The 21258-nt window shown below is 35.5% G+C and overlaps 1 protein-coding gene across 1 annotated transcript in view; it reads right to left on the reverse strand.

Annotated features, from left to right (window-relative positions):
- Nucleotides 1-13714: 13714 nt before the first annotated feature.
- Nucleotides 13715-21258, reverse strand: part of LOC106868467 (ammonium transporter Rh type B) — a 64956-nt gene continuing 57412 nt past the window's right edge. Inside the window, exons 9-10 of the mRNA XM_089338244.1 lie at nucleotides 19160-19338; nucleotides 13715-15918 (exon numbers count right to left, since the gene is read on the reverse strand). Coding sequence (XP_089194370.1) covers nucleotides 15770-15918; nucleotides 19160-19338 — 328 coding nt within the window. The 3' untranslated portion in view covers nucleotides 13715-15769. The remainder of the gene's footprint in view (nucleotides 15919-19159; nucleotides 19339-21258) is intronic.

The raw sequence follows: 21258 nt of genomic DNA on the forward strand, positions 1-21258 counted from the left end.
TTTGTAAGCCTAGTACTTATTCTATCGGTCTCTTTTTGCCGAACCTTCTAAGTTACGGGGACGTAAACACACCAGCATCGGTTGTCAAGCGAAGTTGGGGATACAAACACAGACACACAAACATATACACACACACACATATATATGCATATATACGACGGGCTTCTTTCAGTTTCCGTCTATCAAATCCACTCACAAGTCTTTGGTCGGCCCGAGGCTATAGTAGAAGACACTTGCCCAAGGTGCCACGCAGTGGGACTGAACCCGGAACCATGTGGTTGGTAAGCAAACTACTTGCCACACAGCCACTCCTGCGCTGTGTATGTGTGTTCAATACTGTTATATATATATATATATATATACAGAGAGAGAGAGAGAGAGATAGAGAGATAGATAGATAGATAAACATAGATAGATACACGCACAGAGAAAGAGAGAAAGAGAGAAAGAGAGACAGAGGTGCTTCAGAGCGAGATGTATCTATGCATATTTGTATATATCATAGTATTTTAGCGTATGTAATGTTTCAAACAGTATTTTTGATTTCGCCGTGTTCTGTGTTATTTCAGATGCCTTTTTGTGTATGCTCATATCTGTGTGTATCTGCGCGCATGAGTGTACAGATGCTTCTGTGTGAAAGTGAAAGACAGGGTGTATGTGTGTATGTGTCTGTGTATGTGTGTAGTGGTTAGCAATCTATCATGGCGAATGCCGGACAGAAGGGTCACACAGGAGAGTTAAGAAGAAGGGGAGATAACAAATTGGTAGTGATCCAAAAACGAAGGTGCACGTGTGTAAGAGAGTGCTGGTGATCTTGACGTGTGCATGTGTGTATGTGTAGGTATGAAAATGTGGGGATGCGAATTGGTCAGTGCTGGTGTGTGAGTGGTGTTGTGTCGTATGGTGTAGCGTGGTGTGGTGTGATGGTGTTGGGAGGTGGGGGAGGTGAGAGTGGGGAAAGCACGGGGTGTGTGGGTTAGGCTGAGGGTGGGAGTATAGGTGGAGTATGTGGATAGGAAGAGGTTGGTGGTAGGTGGGGTATGTGGTAGGTAGAGGGTGGGGCTAGAGGTGGGGTATGTGGGAGAGGGTGTAAGGGATGGGGTGGGATGGGAAGGTGGGATCGGAGTGTGTAGGTGTGGGGTGAGATTATGAGGGAGGGTTGACGATGAAGGGGGAAGGGGAAGGTAGGTATGAGAGTAAGAGAGAAGAGAGAAAGAGAGTAGGGGTGAAGAAAAGTAGGAGTGAGAAGTAAAGAGAAGTAGAAGTCAGAGCAAGAGAGGTGAGGTGGGTGGGTGGAAATAGGAGGGAGGGGAGAGAGGCAAAGAGGCGAGAGAGGCAAGCAGAGGAGGTTAGATGAAGAGGGGAAGAGAGTTGAGCCCATGTGAAGCAAAGGAGCGAAGAGAGAAGATTAATCCCTGTTCACGGCGCAAACGGGAGTCTGGATGGCCCCTGTGCAAGGACAATCCGAACACGGACAGGTGTTGCAAAGAGTGACCGGTAGAGCGGAAATGGCGTGACACCGGGGTGTCATTGCCAAGGCGGATGTCTCGGAGGTGTTCCGCGAATCGGTCAGCCAAGCGTCGTCCCGTTTGTTCGATGTACAGAGAATGGCAGAGAGAGAGAGCAGGAGATGCAATAGATGATGTTGGTAAAATTGCAGGTGAAGGAGTCGGTGATGTGATAGGGTCGATGATCGGTGCCTGTGAGGAGGGTGGTGTTGGAGAGGTAAGGGCAAGTGCGGCAACGTGGGTGGGAGCAGGGGAACGAGCCAGGTTGGGAGGTTGGGTTGGGGAAGGAGCTGTGGACCAAGAGGTCTCGTAGGTTGTGGGCTCCTTTCAAGGAGAAGAGGGGTCGGTTAGGGAAGATGTGCGGAGTGGAGGGGTAAGACTGGAGGCGCTGGAAAGCTCGGAGAATGGTGCATTGGAGAGGTAGGGTGGTGGGTGGTAAGTGAGGGGAAAGAGAGGCGGGTTCGGTAGGGGGAGCCGATGCATGGTCCACGGAACGTGCTCTTGCAAGGGCGGTGTGGATAGTGGTGAGGGGATATCCACGTAGGATGAAGTGGCGAGCCATGAGTTGAGACTGAGTCTCAAAGTCATGGTTGTCACTACAGAGCCTGTGTAGAGGTGTCGGGTTGGGGCTTGAGTCGGATATATATATATATATACACACACACACACACACACACACACATATATATATATATATATATACACACATACACACACACACACACACACACACACACATATATATATATATATATATATATATATATATGTATATATATATATATATATATATATATATATATATATATATATATATATATAGAGAGAGAGAGAGAGAGAGAGAGAGAGAGAATTAAATATACACTCGAAAGTGCTACTAATTGTTTTATGTTGAACGGCATACGCTATGGATCTTAAAGCAATCCTTCAAGCTCTGTTTATGGGTTTCATGTGTGTGTTTGTGTGTGTGTGTGTGTGTGTGTGTGTGTGTGTGTGTGTGTGTGTGTGTGTGTGTGTGTGTGTGTGTGAATGTTCATATGTGTGTGTTTGTGTGTGTATGCGAATATATAAGTATGTATGTTTGTGTGTAAACGTTTGTATACATGTATGCGTGTACGGTGCTGAAAGAAAATTTACTAGCTAATTTATAGAGGTCTGCCGTCTTAGACATTGTCTTCCATTTTATGAGTGACTATTGCTGATGTTGTTGTTGTGGTATTTAAACTTACAGCTTATATTGGTGGGTATGATGAAAAGTGTCAGCTGTCCACAGCCAGCAGAGTAAGGTGACACTTATTTTACTGGTCATGCTTCAATAACTCTACGAAGAATTCTTGCAGTTCCAAGCAATGTTGATTTTCATAGGTGTTCTACCTTCACACTTTTACTGATGTTTTTCAGCCATATTGGTAGTTGAGTATTATTATTATGATTATTATTATTATTATCTTGGAAAGGAAAGTGCTAGTGAATTTGTCAAAAGTTGGTTGACTGTGACAAAAATAGTTAAGGCGAATGGAATTACTTTAAGTATTCACCTGTATGTCGGGAACAAGAGCTGGGTGAAGGCTGGTGTTTTCGGAGATCAAAGTATCCTGTATTTGTGGGGATCTTTGATTAGCCCTTATCTATAAATATGACTACATCATTTACGTGTTCACAAATTTTGTTTGCTACGCATTCTTTTAATCCCGTTTTTCTTCCTTCCTTTTCTTCCCCTCATCGTTTTATGTTAACCTCACACAAATTGTAAACTGTTCTTCTAATGTCCCTCCATCTTATGTGTATGCGTGAGTGCTGATTATTTGGTTGTGATTGTTTGAACAACATGATATAATGGACAAGTTATCTCATATATCACAAGTAACATTTTCTTACCCTGTTTTTATTTCCAGTTCTTTTTACTTTGCTAGTTTGTGTAATTATTTTAGAGATCGCCAAGCGGATCTGATAGATTGATTAAGAGACCGTTTCTATTCTTGATATAACTGTTCAAGTCAGCAATATCCAGTTTCCATGTCTGAACATTGCTGACTTGTAGGGTTATGTCACCCAGCCATACCTATGTATCGGACAGATCTGGTTGTTAGACAAATCCATCATGAACGCCTCCCGCCACCGTCATTCAGTCTACATGGGTAGAGAGCTTTTCTCTGGTGTCTATGGTAAAAGAGGTAGTGGGATATACAGGAGGCAGAAGCAAAGCTTTTATATATATCTTCGGCTAAGATCTTATCAACATTTTTAGTATCTTTTCAAAATGAAGATAAGGGTAGGTAGGGAGTAGCATATTTGTTTAACGATGGATGATAGTGTCTGAAATATTCTTCTCTAAATATGTAATTCTGGTGATAATCGAGACTTTTGGAGCGGCATTTGAATTTTGTTGTCACGGCACTCTGAATATTTGTACGAAATTATTTGATAGGCCCAAGATGGTTGTCTCTATCTTGGACAAATTTCATTTTATTGTTTCCATTTTTTTTTTTAATCATGTCTGAATTTATACTTGCTTGTAAAGCAACTACCATTTTTTGCAATTTACATCAGTTGTACCTGTGGAGAAATAGAAGATAAAATATTCAAATGTCTGACATGTGTTACAATTTGTTGAGCGCTTACCTCATTTTTTAGAGACGAAGAATGTTTCATCATCATTGTCATCATCATCATCATCATCATCGTCATCATCATCATCATCATCATCATCGTCACTGTCATCATCATTATTCTTTTTTAACTCAGGTTTCCTTGGAAATCCCGGTGTCTTGCATGCATAGCGGGCTTGCTGTCTGCAGCCTACGGTACCATGCCATCTGTTCTTTTCAACTATCTGATACTTTTCCTGATTATTCTGGCTGTTCCAAGGAGACAAACCACTTGTAACAGCCCTACTGAGCACTCTAGTCCGATTTCCGTTATATTCTTTATGATGCATTCTGACGGCTGAACCGTTAGCAAGCCGGGCAAAATACTTAACAGCACTTCGTCTATCTTTACGTTCTGAATTCAAATTTCACCGAGATCGACTTTGCCTTTTATTCTTTCGGGATCGATAAAATAAATGCCAACTGAGTACTGGGATCGATGTAATCGACTTACTCTCTCCAATATTTTATACTGTAATTATTTCTTTGCGAAAGATCAAGCATTGAAAGAAAGAAAGAAAGATCATCGAATTGAAGAACATGAATAAATGAAGCTTCAACAAGCCCAAGACATGAGTTGATATTTCAAGTAGTAACTTTGTTTGAAATTATATAGCAACAGAATCGAAATCGTTGTGAATAAATTCCAGTTCAGAAAACACAAACTAAGGAAATTAAGAAATTAAAACCCGATTCGGTTGGTAAACATAGAAAATATATTATATACAAACTTTTCGTTTGAAGCTCTACATATGCAAGAGGCTTATTGTTTACAAAAATGTGATGAAAGGTTTTTATAGATTTAACTCAAAAAAGAAAAAACAAAGGAAAAAAATTTTTAAAGTTTCTATAATTACTACTACTACTACTACTCATACTAACATTAATATTGGTTTTCAATTTTGTTATAAGTCCAGCAATTTCGAGGGATCAGAGTAAGTCGATGACGTCGACCCCAGTGCACAAGTGCTACTTATTTTATCGACCGCCTAAATGATAAAAGGCAAAAATCACCTCCGCGGAATTCGAACTCAGAACGTAAAAACAGTCGAAATTCTGCTAAGCATTTTGCCTAGCACACTAACGATTCTGCCAGCTTGACGTCCTATACAAATACTAATGTTGATGATGATGAACACGAGCATGACAAAACAATAACAATAACAATAACAATAATAATAATAATAATAATAATAATAATAATAATAATAATAATAATAATAATAATAATGATGATGATGATGATGATGATAATAATAATAATTTCTACTATAGGCACAAAGCCTGACATTTTGAGGGAGGGGACTAGTCGATGACATCAATGCTAGTATTTCACTGGTACTTAATTTATCGACTTCGGAAAGATGAAAGGCAAAGTTGACTGCGGCGGAATTTAAACTCGGAACACAAAGAATGACGAAATGCTGCTAAGCATTTTGCCCGGCGTGCTAACGATTCTTCCAGCTCACCGCCTTAACAATAATAATAATAATAATAATAATAATAATAATAATAATAATAATAATAATAATAATAACAATAATAATCCATTCTATTATAGGCACAAGGTCTGAAATTTTGGGGCAGGGGCAGTCGATTAGATCAATCCCAGTACATAACTGGTACTTAATTTATCGACCCCGAAAGTATGAAAAGCAGAGTCGACCTCGGCCGAATTTCAACTCAGGACGTACAGACGAACTAAATGCCGCTAAGCATTTTGCCCGCCATGCTAATGATTCTGCTAACTCGCCGCCTTCATAATAATAATAATAATAACAATAACAATAATAATAATAATAATAATAATAATAACAATAACAATAATAACAATAATAATAATAGTTATGATAATAAGGATGAAGATGATAATCAGACTTTCAAATCATGGCACAACCTGAAATTTTAGGAGAGGGGATAAGTCACTTACATTGACTCCAGTGCGTGACTGGTATTTATTTTATCGACCCCGAAGGGATTAAAGGTAAAGCTGACATCCACATCAGTTGGACTCAGGACGTAAAAACGGATGACAAGCCGCTAAGCATTTTACCCGGTGCGCTAATAATTCTGCCAGCTCGCTACCTTAATAATAATGATAATCCTTTCTACTAAAGGCACAAGGCCTGAAATTTTGGTTGAGGGGATCGTCAATTGCATCAACCCCAGTGTTTCACTGGTGCTCAATTTATCGATCTCGAGAGAATGAAAGGCAAAGTCGAACTCAGCGGAATGTGGACTCAGAACGTAAAGACGGATGAAATACCGCTAAACATTTTTTCTGGAGTACAAAATAATAATAATAATAATAATGATGATAATAATAATAATAATAATAATAATAATAATAATAATAATAATAATAATAATAATAATAATAATAATAATAATACTAATAATAATAAGTCTCCAGGAAAGGATAAAATTCCTAACTTCTGGTTGAATGCCTTCCCAGAAAGCCATGAACTGCTAACAAAACTTTACAACGATGTTTTGCAAAATCCTAGTTTGATGCCCTCTTGGCTAGTTAATGGTTTAACATTCCTGCTTCCAAAAAATGAGGAAACAAACGAACCAAAAAATTATCGCCCCATAACCTGCTTAACAACAATGTACAAGACGCTAACATCTGTCCTAACCGAGTACACCTATAGTTTTTTAATACAAAGTAGCATATTCCCTAATGAGCAAAAGGGATGTAAACGTGGATCTTATGGTTGTAAAGATTAGCTACTCATCAATAAGATGATCTTAGAAGATTGTCACAAGCGACACAAAAACTTGTCAATAGCCTGGATAGACTATAAAAAGGCCTTTGATAGCCTACCACATAGCTGGATTAGGAAATGTCTGGAAATGTATAAAATAGCTCCTACTCTGCGAAACTTTTTATCTGTAAGTATGAGATCATGGAGAACCACACTGATGTTGAACAATGACAATGAATCTCTAAATGCTGGAGATGTAAGAATTTCATGTGGCATTTTCCAGGGTGACTCACTATCACCACTCCTCTTCTGTCTAGCCCTAATACCGCTCTCAAAATTGCTCAATGATGTACAGTATGGTTATAAAATATTTGATAAAAATATAAATCATCTCATTTACATGGATGATTTAAAGCTCTTTGCAAAAAATGACCAACAACTCAAAGGCCTACTAGCGATTGTTAAACAATTCAGTGATGACATCAGGATGCAATTTGGCCTTGATAAATGTGCAAAAGCTACCTTTATCAAAGGAAAAATGACAAATACATCTAATGTGAACCTTTACCAGCAAAATGTCATAAAAGAGTTAGAACCAGCGGAGAGCTACAAATACCTAGGGGTAATTGAAGGGGACAATATCAAGCACTCAGTGATGAGGGAAAGGATCAGAAGAGAATGTTATCGCAGGGTGAGAGCAATACTGAAGACAGAGCTGAACGCGAGAAACAGGATCGAAGCGATCAATGCTCTAGCCATACCTGTCGTGACTTACAGTTTCAACATCGTTAACTGGTCAATTACTGAAATATGTAATGTTGACAGAAAAATACGAAAACAGTTGACAATGCATAGAATGCACCACCCTAAGGCAGATATAGAACGTCTTTATCTGCCAAGAAAAGAAGGAGGCCGAGGACTTCTACAGCTGGCATTATCAATGAAGGTAGCCACAATTGGCCTAGACACCTATCTGAAAAACTCTGAGGATTGGATGCTAAAACTTGTCTTAAAGCATCTTACTCAGTAACAAAACAGGCAAAGGACTATCTAAGTGAATTCCAATTGCAACAAATTCAAGAATTAGACGAACTAGAAACACCTGCAGAAAAAGCTAAGCACTTGAAAACCCGTGCTAAAATTGCTGCCTTAGCTATTATGACTGAAAAATGGCATGGAAAACCTCTCAATGGCAAATACCCAAAGAGAGCGAATAATGCAGATATTGACATAGCCCTTACCCACCAATGGTTAATGGCCTCTGGCTTGAAATCAGAAACAGAGGGGTTTATCATAGCAGCCCAACATCAATGCCTACCTACAAAGAACTACCAGGCCAACATATTAAAGAACGGCAGCTCCCCATTATGTCGTATATGCCAACAACAAAATGAGACCATCGATCATGTTGTCTCCATGTGCAGTCTGCTTGCGCCTACAGAGTATCTCAACAGGCATGATAGAGCTGCACAATATATTCACTGGGTAATATGCAAAAACCTGGACTTGCTCCATGATAAAAACTGGTGGGAACACAAACCACCCCCACTACTTGAAAATGATCACATTGCACTCCTCTGGAACTTCACTATTCAAACTGACAGACAGATAGACGCAAATAGGCCAGACATCATACTGAAAGACTTCAGACAAAAATCATGCCTCCTCATTGATATGACTGTCCCAATCGATATAAACGTATCTGTCAAGACCTACCAAAAACTGAGCAAATATAAAGATCTTGAAATAGAAATTAGCAAAATGTGGAATCTGAAGACGAAAACAATACCTATTGTTATAGGTGCCCTGGGAATGACAGCGAAACGGGCTGATTACTACCTAGATCAGATTCCAGGAAACCCCAAAATGGCTGAAGTTCAAAAGATAGTGTTCATGGGAACTGCCCATATCCTACATAAAATACTGTCTATGTGATCTCAAATTTTAAAGCAAACATAATTTTCTTATGGTTTCTTAAACATTCACTTGAGCAAAACTGTACAAATCCAAATATATGGTACCCTAGGCATAACACCTACATGAACTTCTAACTTGTTGTCTCTTGAGGTCTCTGGGTGAGACTTGGATCCAACTTGTACAAATGCAAAACAAAAGTCAAACATAAAATAATAATAATAATAATAATAATAATAATAATAATAATAATAATAATAATAATAATAATAATAATAATAATAATAAATCTATGTTTATTATTGGCACAAAAAAATAATGATGGCTTCTAAAGTAGATGCACTGCCAAACAAATGAAAGGAAGGGATTACGGATGATAATTACAACTTTTCACGACTGGCACATGTTAGGTAACAATAATCATATTAATAGTAACAATATGTTTAACTGTTGCTTTTGGAGACAGTAAAAACATTGATACATGCATAAATAGACGCACCCTTCCATTCACATACGTGTGTATGTATGTATATATATATATATATATATATATATATATATATATATATATATATACATATTTCAGTAATTGACCAGTTAACGATGTTGAAACTGTAAGTCACGACAGGTATGGCTAGAGCATTGATCGCTTCGATCCTGTTTCTCGCGTTCAGCTCTGTCTTCAGTATTGCTCTCACCCTGCGATAACATTCTCTTCTGATCCTTTCCCTCATCACTGAGTGCTTGATATTGTCCCCTTCAATTACCCCTAGGTATTTGTAGCTCTCCGCTGGTTCTAACTCTTTTATGACATTTTGCTGGTTGTGTGTATATATATATATATATATATATATATATATACACACAACTAGGCGGGTACCATTCACGAGTCAAGTATGGCTAACCACATTGAGTGGCAAGGAACGTTAAGAATTATTTTAAGTAACCAGTCCCCATGTATTTTATCCGATGGGTAAATCCTGGAATCGCTTCATTAGATTTGAAATAGTTCTGAAAGTGTATATCTAATGCAATTACAATGAATACGGTGATTAATACATCACCACATTTTTTTTTTCGACAGTCAATTGTACAGGATGATTAATTTAAATCTGTCCAAGGTACGTTTCTGCTGCATAGATATCTCGCAACTGCATTTGCACCCAGTTCTATTAAGTGTCTATGCAGCTTTATACAAGCATTAGTCAGTGTCGTGGTTTAACAAACTAAAGGGTATGTTGGTTTAGCAAGCGTTATTTGTGGTTGGGGACTAAAGCTTTTGAGTGCAATGAATGGGAGAGCATATTTGAAAACTACATATATCGCTATAAAAACGCTTTACAAGTTAACCCTATTATAACTAAGAGTTTGAATTTCGAATCATGAATATTAGATCCTAAATTAGGTCAGGGTATAGTTCAACCACTGGCCTTAAGTGAATTACAAATTAACGGGTTTCAGAGACATATGAGTATAATTATGGATCTCCATATCAGATATAATTTTTAGATATATGTTGAATCTACTTGTAAGGCCAATCTGAATCGTTATCTATGTAACTCAAGATTAAATCTGCATGTAGATTTCGTCCTCCGAGATATATAATTATTTCATATTTGGAGTTTTACATAAGAAGAATACTGATTAATACTAGGATATAGGCAAATTAGATATTACACTGACATTTACCACGTAAATTCTAGTAGGTCCTATGTGCGTGGAGCTTACTGAATTAAAAATCTTTTCTATGCAAATATTTGAATGCTTTTCTGTAAATTTTTGTTCTTAGAGCTAGTTCCTGCTTCCTATTTAGTAACTGGTGTTTAGAAGTTAAAATATGGAATGGTTCTTCCAGGCATAAATTGTTATTTTTTCATCCGATTACGTTAGGTCTACTATTTCGCTTGCTATATTAGTGTCAGTGTTTTTATCCTTCAGAGACCAAAAAAAAAAAAAAGCACTTAAGCTCCTGCTATGCATTTTCGTCGAGTGTGCCCCAATAAAAAGTGCGAAATTCTACCTGATGTAATCCTACAACCGTACACTATTTTTTCTCAGACAATGTACGTTAAGAGGGCACATTTTTCTTGCCACAGCTACAAAGATTTTTATCGATACTAGTTCTACATGTACTAATAGGACCAGAATTAGATGCCTTCGTTATTTCTCTGTCTCCAGATCTACGAGTGTTTACATTTCGGTTATACTCTCAAGTGTTCTTGTTATTGTCTGCCGTTTATGATTTCTGGTTCAGCTAAGTTAGGTATTGTATCGGTTGCCTCCCTTTCACTTCTCGCCTCCATTATCGTGTGCGTTTCTGTATCATTGTTTGTTAATGTTGTGTTCAAAAAATCTCCAGGCTGACTATTTGCGTTTTCAGCTCGATGTACATGGTTACTGAGGTCTCCTATGTTACTGAATTCAGATATTCTCCTAATGTTATGCGCCGTTATAATTTGAGCTCAGTATTTACTAGTGGAGAAAGCTTATCTAATCGTGTACTATTTAAAGATTATTTTGTGTTTATTTAATTTTGGAAATTGCCTATCTATGGCGACAAAAACTTTTGCAGGAATGTTAGTATCTACTTGCCTGCCGAATATTACATTATACCTCAGTGCAGTCCTCCATTTGTTTGTTCTTTTGTGTGAGACGATAGTATTATTGGAAGTTGGTCAATTTTCGTGAAAACAATCCGTTTTGTTAAGAGGCTTATCTTCAAATAGGTGGTAACAAGCAAAAATAATACAGACAAACGAGATGGAGACAGTGCAATTAAACCCCCTAGCAAAACCAGTAACCTAAGCAACACTGGGATAGGTATCAAAAATAGGAACAACTCCTTTACGGAAAGGAATATACAGGATATTAATAATATGAAAAAGTATTATAACAACTTATAAGACAAACCCCTTAACAAAACGGATTGTTTTCATAAAAATAGACCAACTTTCAATAATACAAACGACCCACACAAAGGAACAAATAATCCGACGACTACACTGTGGAATAATGCAGTATTTAGTAGGCAAATAGATGCTGACATTCCTGTAAAATTTTTCGCCGCTCTAGATAGTTATTTTCCTTAATCGAGCAGATACAATACAATCTTTTACCGGTACACCATTAGATTAGCATTATCCACAACCAAAAACTGAGCCCAAATTACATCGGTTCATAACATTAGGAGAATACCTGAATTCCTCATTAAAATGGATAATAAGAATAGCTATAAAAGTAATATACTTAATGATAACAACTATGTACATCGTGTTGAGAAGGTAAATAGTCAACCTGGGGAGTTTTTGAACGCAGCACTTCCAAATAATGATACGGAAACGTACACGATAATGGAGGCGGGAAGTGGAAGGGAGGCAACCGATATAATACCTGACTTAGCTGAACCATAAACGGTAGACAGAATAACAAGAACGCTTGAGAGTATAGCCGAAATATAAACACACGTAGATCTGTAGATAGAGAAATAGAGAAGGTATCAACTTCTGGTCCCATTAATACAAGTAAAACTAGTATCGATAAAAAAAAACTTTGTTGCTGTGGCAAGAAAAATTTGGCCTCTCAAAATACGTTGCCTGAGAAAAATAAAGCGTACGGTTGTAGGATTACACCAGGGGGATTTTTCCACTTTTATACTGGGGCACGCTCGACGACATTCAAGGCGATAATAGCAACACATTTAGCTTCATATTAGCATAGAGAGAAAATGCATGGCAGGAGCTTAGGTAGGCTTATTTTGTCCTTGAAGGATAGAAACACTGACTTTGATATAGCATGCGAAATGATAAGCGGGTCTACTTATGCCTGGAAGAACTATTCCATATTTTAACTTCTAAACACCAATTACTAAATAGGAAGCAGGAAGTTGCCCTCTACACAAAGACATTCAAATATTTCCATCGAAAGGATTTTTAATTGAGTAAGCACCACGTACATAGGACCTGCTAGAATTTACGTGGTAAATGTTAGTATAATATCCCATTTGCCTATTCTTCTTATGTAAAACTCCAAATATGAAATAACTTACTATATATCTAGAAGGACGAAATCTACATGCAGATTTAATCTTCATTTACATAAATAAAGATTCGGATTGGTCTAACATGTAGGCCCTACATATCTCATATCTCAAATTTATATCTGATTTGTGACCCGTAACTGAACACATATTTCTGAGACCAGTTAATTTGCAATTCACTTAAGGCCAGTGGTTATATATATATATATATATATATATGTATGTTTATATATATATATATATATATATATATATATATATATATATATATATATATATATATATATATATATATATACTTTATTTAAACGCAGTAGAAATATAACAAAAGACTGTTACTCTGAGTTTCACGTTCCCGTTCATCGGACAGTTTTGTTTACTCTACCTCTGGTATTTGAGTACTCTTTTTTCCACCTTGTTGCACATTTTATGTGCGTGCTCTGATATATATATATATATATATATATATATATATATATGTATATATATATATATATATATATATATATATATATATATATATATATATATATATATATATATATAATATATATATATATATATATATATAAATGTATATATATAAATGTATATATATAAATGCATATATATATATATATATATATATATATATATATATATATATGTATGTATTTATATATATATATGTATAGAGAGAGAGATAAAGAGAGAGAGACACACACACAATATATTTTCATAATCATATATTGACATACACATGCAAATATGCATAAATATATGCGTATGCATTCATGTGTATATATATATATATATATATATATATATATATATATATATATATATATATATATATATATACATATATATATACTGTATTTTTCTGTGATAGAAAATTCGTAAAAAAAGTACTCCATGTGGTGAGAGATAAATATTATTTATTTAAAGGACACAATACATGTCTTTAAGTGCTGCTAATAATTTCATATGTTGAGAAATATCTCAAACATATTCATCAAATACAAACCACACATAACGAACTAAAAAGAACGTATCGAATAAGAGAAAAAACGCGAAAAAAAACTGGAAACGCGGCATATAGAAAGTGCGGATGGTTGAAAAAACGGAAAACGAAAGCAAAAATTTAAATGTAAAAAGTAAAAAGTAATAATAGTAAAAGAGTTATTCTCCTTAGACCTTAAATTCTAAGGCTGGAAAGATATCAACAACTTAATCAGGAATAGGCCGGATTTTCCACTTCTTCAAAATATCTTTAGACATATGCTTGCAACCGCTGAAAATTTCAGACCTGGAGTTCAGTAAAAAGTTAGGGATCTTAGATCTGAACAAGATCTGCGCTCTTTCACTTAAACAAAGCCTACATTTATTCGATCCATTGACATAAGGCATGGATTTCTCAATTATTTTCCACATAATCATATGTGGTGTCTCGTTAGCCAAATTATTAGCTTTGTTTTTGTCTTTATGTCGGAAGGAGGCTATGTGTTTGGTATAGCGATTTCTAAATTCCTCTTCACATACTCCAATATAGGCCTTCTTAACTGTTGTATTATTGTTTAGGGTTGCAGTAACTTCTGCCTCATATATGATAGATTTAATCATACATCGTTGGTCAAGTGGACCGGATCCTGGGTCGCGACTGTTACAGCTGAATCTAGGCTCTTGGTATTGACCACGTGTCATGATACTCTTCCTATCGAGGCAACAAGCTGTATGATAATTTCACATAACGCCTATTAAACAATTTTCCTTGGCCAATTTTTGGTCTCTTATTGTTATTCTGATTAATATTAGAGGAGAAATCTATTATTTTGTCTTTGATGCTACTAGATCTATTATTATCATTATTATTATTATTATTATTATTATTATTATTATTAGAGGTATTATATATCAATTTATCTTTGAAGCCAATATTGGCTAGGCCATCGATATAGTAGGAGGCTGCTTTCTCGAAAATTTATTAGAGGAATAGTGGTTAAGCATACTGTTACGAATATTAACTATCAGGTTTTTAGATATCACAGGAGGGAGACAAGACTTTTATGCATATGAGTTCTTCATTAGGCTTATACATGTGCATGATGAATATGTTGAATATGTCTGAGATATTTCTCAACATATGAAACTATTAGTAGCACTTAAAGACATGTATTGTGTCCTTTAAATAAATAAATAAATAATATATATAAATGAATAGAAAATAGAGATATACACGCGTCAATTCAAAAATTAAAATTTATTAAGATAATATTATATTATATTATATTCTTATAATACGATATAATAAATGATAAATATTAAATACAAATTACATACAATTGTTTCGATTCTTACCCTTAATAGATTAATTTAAAAATCCATTGTTTATGGGTAAGAATCTCTTCAGTGTAATTTTTGATATAAGAGGATTCATACATCCGAAGAGATTCTTACTCAAAAACAACGGATTTTTCTAATTTTATTTTGTGTAAGAATCGGAACATTTGTATGTAATCTGTATTTAATATTAATTATTTATTATATTATATTATTATAATAATATATTGTGTTAATAAATTTTAATTTTTAAATTGACAATTGTATATCTCCATTTTCTATTCATTTTTATAAATTTAATATATACCCATGTGAATTGTAAGGATTTTCTCTACAAAATTGGGTATTAAACAGTGGAGCCAGCTAAAGATTGAATGTTTTCATCCTTATTTTCGTTGTATTGCATTTAATATATGTGTGAGCGTGTCTATGTGTGTATGTATTTATGTATGTATAGATAAATATGCACATATGCACAATGTACATACGTATATACATGCACTTGCACATACACTCACACACATATGTGTATGTGCATGTGTGTACAATATTGTATCCTATTTATGTGCCAATAGGCCGAGCAAACGATTTTCCTTGTAAATAGCCATGTAATCCAATTCGTTCCATGACAGCATGTTATGCTGAAACTTGGATAAACGTAGCATTATCAGTGTTTCCATTCTGCATGGATTCCTCGTCTACAGGTATGTGCCAGTATTTCTTGTCGTCAAATATGTTATCTTTATGTGGTTGATCCAGAACAGGCACAAATTTCAAGATGGCACCTGTCAAAAACAGAAAACAAAGAACACGTTTCACTCTATATTTTGCATGTAATATACATAGGTATACACAGAGATTTATCTATCTGTCTATCTATCTATCTATCGATCGATCGATCTATCTGTCTGTCTGTCTATCTGTCTGTCTGTCTGTCTGTCTGTCTGCCTGCCTGTCTGCCTGTCTATCTATCTATCTTTCTATCTATCTATCTATCTATCTATCTATCTATCTATCTATCTATCTATCTCTGCATGTATATATATATATATATATATATATATATATATATATATATATTTAGAGAGAGAGAGAGAGAGAGAGAGAGAGAGAGAGATAGAGAGAAATTGGATTGGGTCGTCTTTAGGTAAATCCATGATCAGGAACAACGATTAAATAGAAAGGCCTCGCGAGCAGAAGGAAAGAATTGTTACGCAGTGCCCCATTTTTATTCCATGCACCTCTTTAAATCTGCTAGCATTCATTTTCATTTTCCTTCAATAGGGATAAAAATTATTTCCTTTTATTCATCATATTGTACTACTTAACCATTCTTTCTGATCAGGGATTTACTTAAAGAAGACCCGATCCAACTGGATTTAATTGGGTACTCCTTCCCTCCTGGACTTAACGAACCACAACAAATACCATTGATGAGGAACATTTATTCACTGATGGGGGAATACTTAACTTAGAGAGTCATCGCTCGATACGATGCTCCAGTATGTGAGACATCCTAGAAACAGCTGTCAGAGACTATCTTTATCAGTTTGAACTATTTTTACCATTCGTTATATAACTAAGTCTTAGATTGGATTAAAAGAAATTAAATGTCCTTGTCCTGCATTGCCTAATCGTCTGCGCTCCTAACCACTTTAACCTATACGTACTGACTCAAAGGTATGTCACATATATATGTGTGTGTGTGTGTAAGAAAAATAGATGACACAGGAGAAACGATTGTTATGTTATGAACTTCATTAGCTAATAGCTGTTTCTGCTATAAGATGCCGTGGATTCTTAGTTGAGTGTCTGAATTACATCCTATATCTTTATCGGAGCTTCGATTTATTTTGGAAGGAAGAATTACATTTGTGCAATATACAAGGAAAGGTTTTCCAGTGAGGAAGTATATAAAAAGTGTATTCCAAAAGGCAATTAGATTTACAAGTAGAAAAATATAGGTCTATATACACGCACACACTCAAAGACACATGCGTGCGTTTGTATATGTACGTATATATTTCTCAACTCGTAAATCTACTAGTATATGTGAGAGGGGAGATGGTGAGACTCTTAGCAACTAATGTAATCATAGGTGCTTTTGTTTACGCTTTGAAAGTGTATTTTCTTTAAACGGTGCCACTTTCTGTCCCTAAATTTAGAGGCTTGATTATTTATATGTATGTAGAGATACACACAAAACATACCAGAGACAAAAATGTAGTGGTGTCAATATGATCAACTTAACACATTAAAGCTGTGTTACAATATATAGCTGACGTGACTGGGTGCAACTCCGCGCTCTCAGCAAGTCCATAAGTGATGTTATCGCAGGACAAATAGATAGATAGATAGATAGATAGATAGATAGATAGATAGATAGATAGATAGATAGATATGGCTGGGTGGTAAGAACTTTGCATCCCAATCAAATGGTTCTGGGGTCAGTCACACAGCGAGGGACCTTATGCAGCTATCTTCTGCTGTTGCTTCGTGCCAACCAAAGCATTGTGCGTGGGTTTAGTAGACGGAAACTGAAATATACCAATTCCTTAGTTTTCGTCTATCTTCACTAAAATATTATTGCTTTCACAAAACTATTCATCAAGCCAACCTAGTTTCTGTGTCCTTATTCTTTCTAATATCCACCTTCTTATATCTTGAGGGGACACCCTGACATCTCCTTCATCCTTTCTTCCTTTTCAGCAGGAATAGCTATATAACCAGACACTTTTTCCTGTTCTTGCTTTATACTTTAACCCTTCAAAAGCTGGTGCAATTCCACGTCCTTCAATACTGTTCTCCCACCTTGTCAAGGGTTCTTGTCTTGCTAGTTACATGGTGATTTCACAAGTGTAAGGGCCATAAGAATAGCAACTAATATATTATTTAAAATGGCTGACATAAGGAAGGGCATTCAGTTCTAGAAACCATCCTGTTGAACCTGATGATGATGATGATGATGATGATGATGATGATGACAATGCCAATGACAATGATGATGACAACGACGACGACGATGATTACGACGATGACGATGATGACAACAATGATGATGATGACGACGACGACGACGACGAATGAATGAATGAATGAATGAATGAATGAATGAATGGTAAATGGATCTCATGTCGTCAAGTGTTCCAGTCACTTAAACAGCGAAACCTATTCATTTGAATTACAGTGTAAATGGATGAATATTCAACATATACTTCTATCCTTGACATAATCTTCAGGCAGACCTGGCGTAAGAGTGCGTGAGCATAAACATTAAAACGGAATTGAATGCCAGCAGCGAATGCTGATACTGTTTTGTGACTTGAAGTAATTCTTTTTGCAATTATTATACTGTGTAACAACATTTTTATTTTATTTTATTTTATTTTTTGCCTTTGATCAATAAGTTGTATATCTTATTTGCTTCTATATAGAAATCAAAGCAAATGACTACTATTCCCTTCAAACTTTGCTTTTGGGACCTAGACATTAATGTTTGATGCTGACTTATTTTCCATCACATTTCAGATAAATTCAGTACTGAATTGCTGAAGCATAAATATCGTTATAGCAAATAATCTGCTCAATACCAAAGATTTGCTTGTCAGTTGCTTGACCTTGACCATTACAGTATGTGCCTTAGTGGCTGACAATAGGTGCATCTCTGATCATAAGCAGTAGTGGGAGAGCAGCATAACCATGTGTTGAGAGGGATTCTTTGGGTGAGGTTTGAATAAACGTAACAAAAGCAAAGTTTAAAAGAAATATTTGCCATTTTTCATACTTTTTATGTGTAAGGAAATAGGAAATAACAGTTGCTACTCAAAGACAAAACTCGTGTTGCACAGTGTTATCCTCTGACTGAGTGTGATGAATTGAAATTAATATTGCTATTAACTGAGAGATTTTTAAGCTGTTTAATTTGTTTTAGCCATCACCACGAAGCCTGTGCTACAGCATATATCTCATTGATGTAATAACTACAGAACTGAGCTGATGGCTTGATTTCTGGAAAGTAATTGTTACCTGTTAGAGCTCCCCCAACGACAGCAATAGCCAGGGTAATAACAAGAGCTAGCATCTGAAATCCTCCTTGTTCAATGGCACTTCTTCCAGCTCCTAGTTCTACCGACAAGTCACTTCCATTTCGAATAAACTCTGTGTCGTTGCTTGCAGGACGACGGAGCGGAAAATGTTCATAGAGACTGGAAAATGCAAAATGAAGAAAATGTTAATTCTTTAATATGTGAGTATATGCGTGAGTGCTTGCGTGCGCACGTATGGCGTTTATGTGTGTGTTGGGAAGAAGAGTATCTGTGTGTATTAGTAGGTATTTGCCGAAGTTAGTAAGTACATAAGTAGTAGTGTTCGTATAAGATAAAAAGTAAAATAAGGAATACTGCATTTACACAAACCTTCACACATACATACATATTTCTATTCATGTGTATTTTTGGAAGACGTGTTGAGATATAAACTAGATTTTGGTTCTGATGTGTGCTATAGGTAAAGATAACTAATGGTGTATGGCTGCTATTTATGTATACTTGTATGCATGTACTGTATGTATATAAGTGCTACGTACACTGAAAAACAATAGGCATGTAAATATCACTGCTGTGCGTTAATGCACATATATCTTGATGTGTACATGTAGAGGCTTCAGTGTATGTATGTATGCATGTATGTATGTATGTATAGTTACGCGTAATTGAGCATATGAATGTACATTAACTACTGACACAACGAAGGCGATATACAGAATCGGTTGTTTGATCATACGTGATCAGTAGTATGCGCCAATAGATGACCAGACACAGAATTCGAGAGACGTTGCAACTGTCATGTGGGTTCCATAGACTACCGATAGGACACGTAAAATAAGTCAACTTGCGATTACTTCCTGAAGCAGAGTCAGTTCACCAGGTGCTTAGCGCCAACTCCACAACTTTCTTTTAATGGAAAGGTTGTATAAACACACACACACACACACACACACACACACACACACACACACGCACATACATACATATATATATATATATATATATATATATATATATATATATATATATATATATATATATATATCAAAGCATAGCCTGCCTACACAAGGGTAAGTTTACCTTCGTTAAATATAAATAGCATTCGAGACCCTTTGCACCATCCCCACAAATAGCACCCAGAGCTCCTCACCACAGAAATAGTAGTTTTCAATACTAAATGAGGGCATATATTAACTTCCAAATTAAAGCTAGTTTAATACCACTACACACTGAAATCCCTTATAGGTGATCCAGGAGTAATAAAATAAATTAATTGTTTTTAATTGGAAAAAAATATTTGTTTAAATTAACTAATAATAAACAATTAATTTTTTTATAGCAACTAATTTAAATAGATAAAAGAGTTGTTGTATTGAAGATGTAATTGTTTATATATAATTTTTGTTGTAGTTACACGTTGGAGAAGACTTAGATACTTAATTATATGCATCTATATGCACACATATTATTGCACACGCTCATAACACAGACATTTGAATTAATTTTTACAATCCAACCGTCCTTTCCAGACGGTATTTCACCTTTCTGAAATGATTGACCCTGAAGTGACTTATATATAATTGAACTATGATTATGTATATCAGAAAATAAGTCGAAACAATTTGTTGTAATTTTACGATTTTCATAATTATCTATGTAATATTATGTTATGTTATATATAATATTCATAGTATTTAATGTAATATTGTAATATAAATAAGTTGTTGAATGTCTCTAATATAGAATGTCTCTATATTTAATCTATCTTTGTTATTGAATTATACTAATATTTATATGGTATCCAACTGAAGTACCAGTGAATTGAACGTTCAACACACTCATTTGAAGGAGTTCTTTTCCTCAGTTTGTTACTTTATATATATATATATATATGTGTGTGTGTGTGTGTGTGTGTGTGTGTGTGTGTGTGTGTGTGTGTGTGTGTGTTGATAGAAATGGCAAGACAACAAAAGAATGAAAGAGACCTCGATATTATGTAAATAGAGGAATTTATCTGTAAATATAATTTGTGACAATTATTCGGTAGCCATGATAAAACTCAGAATTTCGGATGTCGGG

This window comes from Octopus bimaculoides, chromosome 20 (genome assembly GCF_046866305.1).
Source record: "Octopus bimaculoides isolate indiv1 chromosome 20, ASM4686630v1, whole genome shotgun sequence".
Lineage (NCBI taxonomy): Eukaryota > Metazoa > Mollusca > Cephalopoda > Octopoda > Octopodidae > Octopus > Octopus bimaculoides.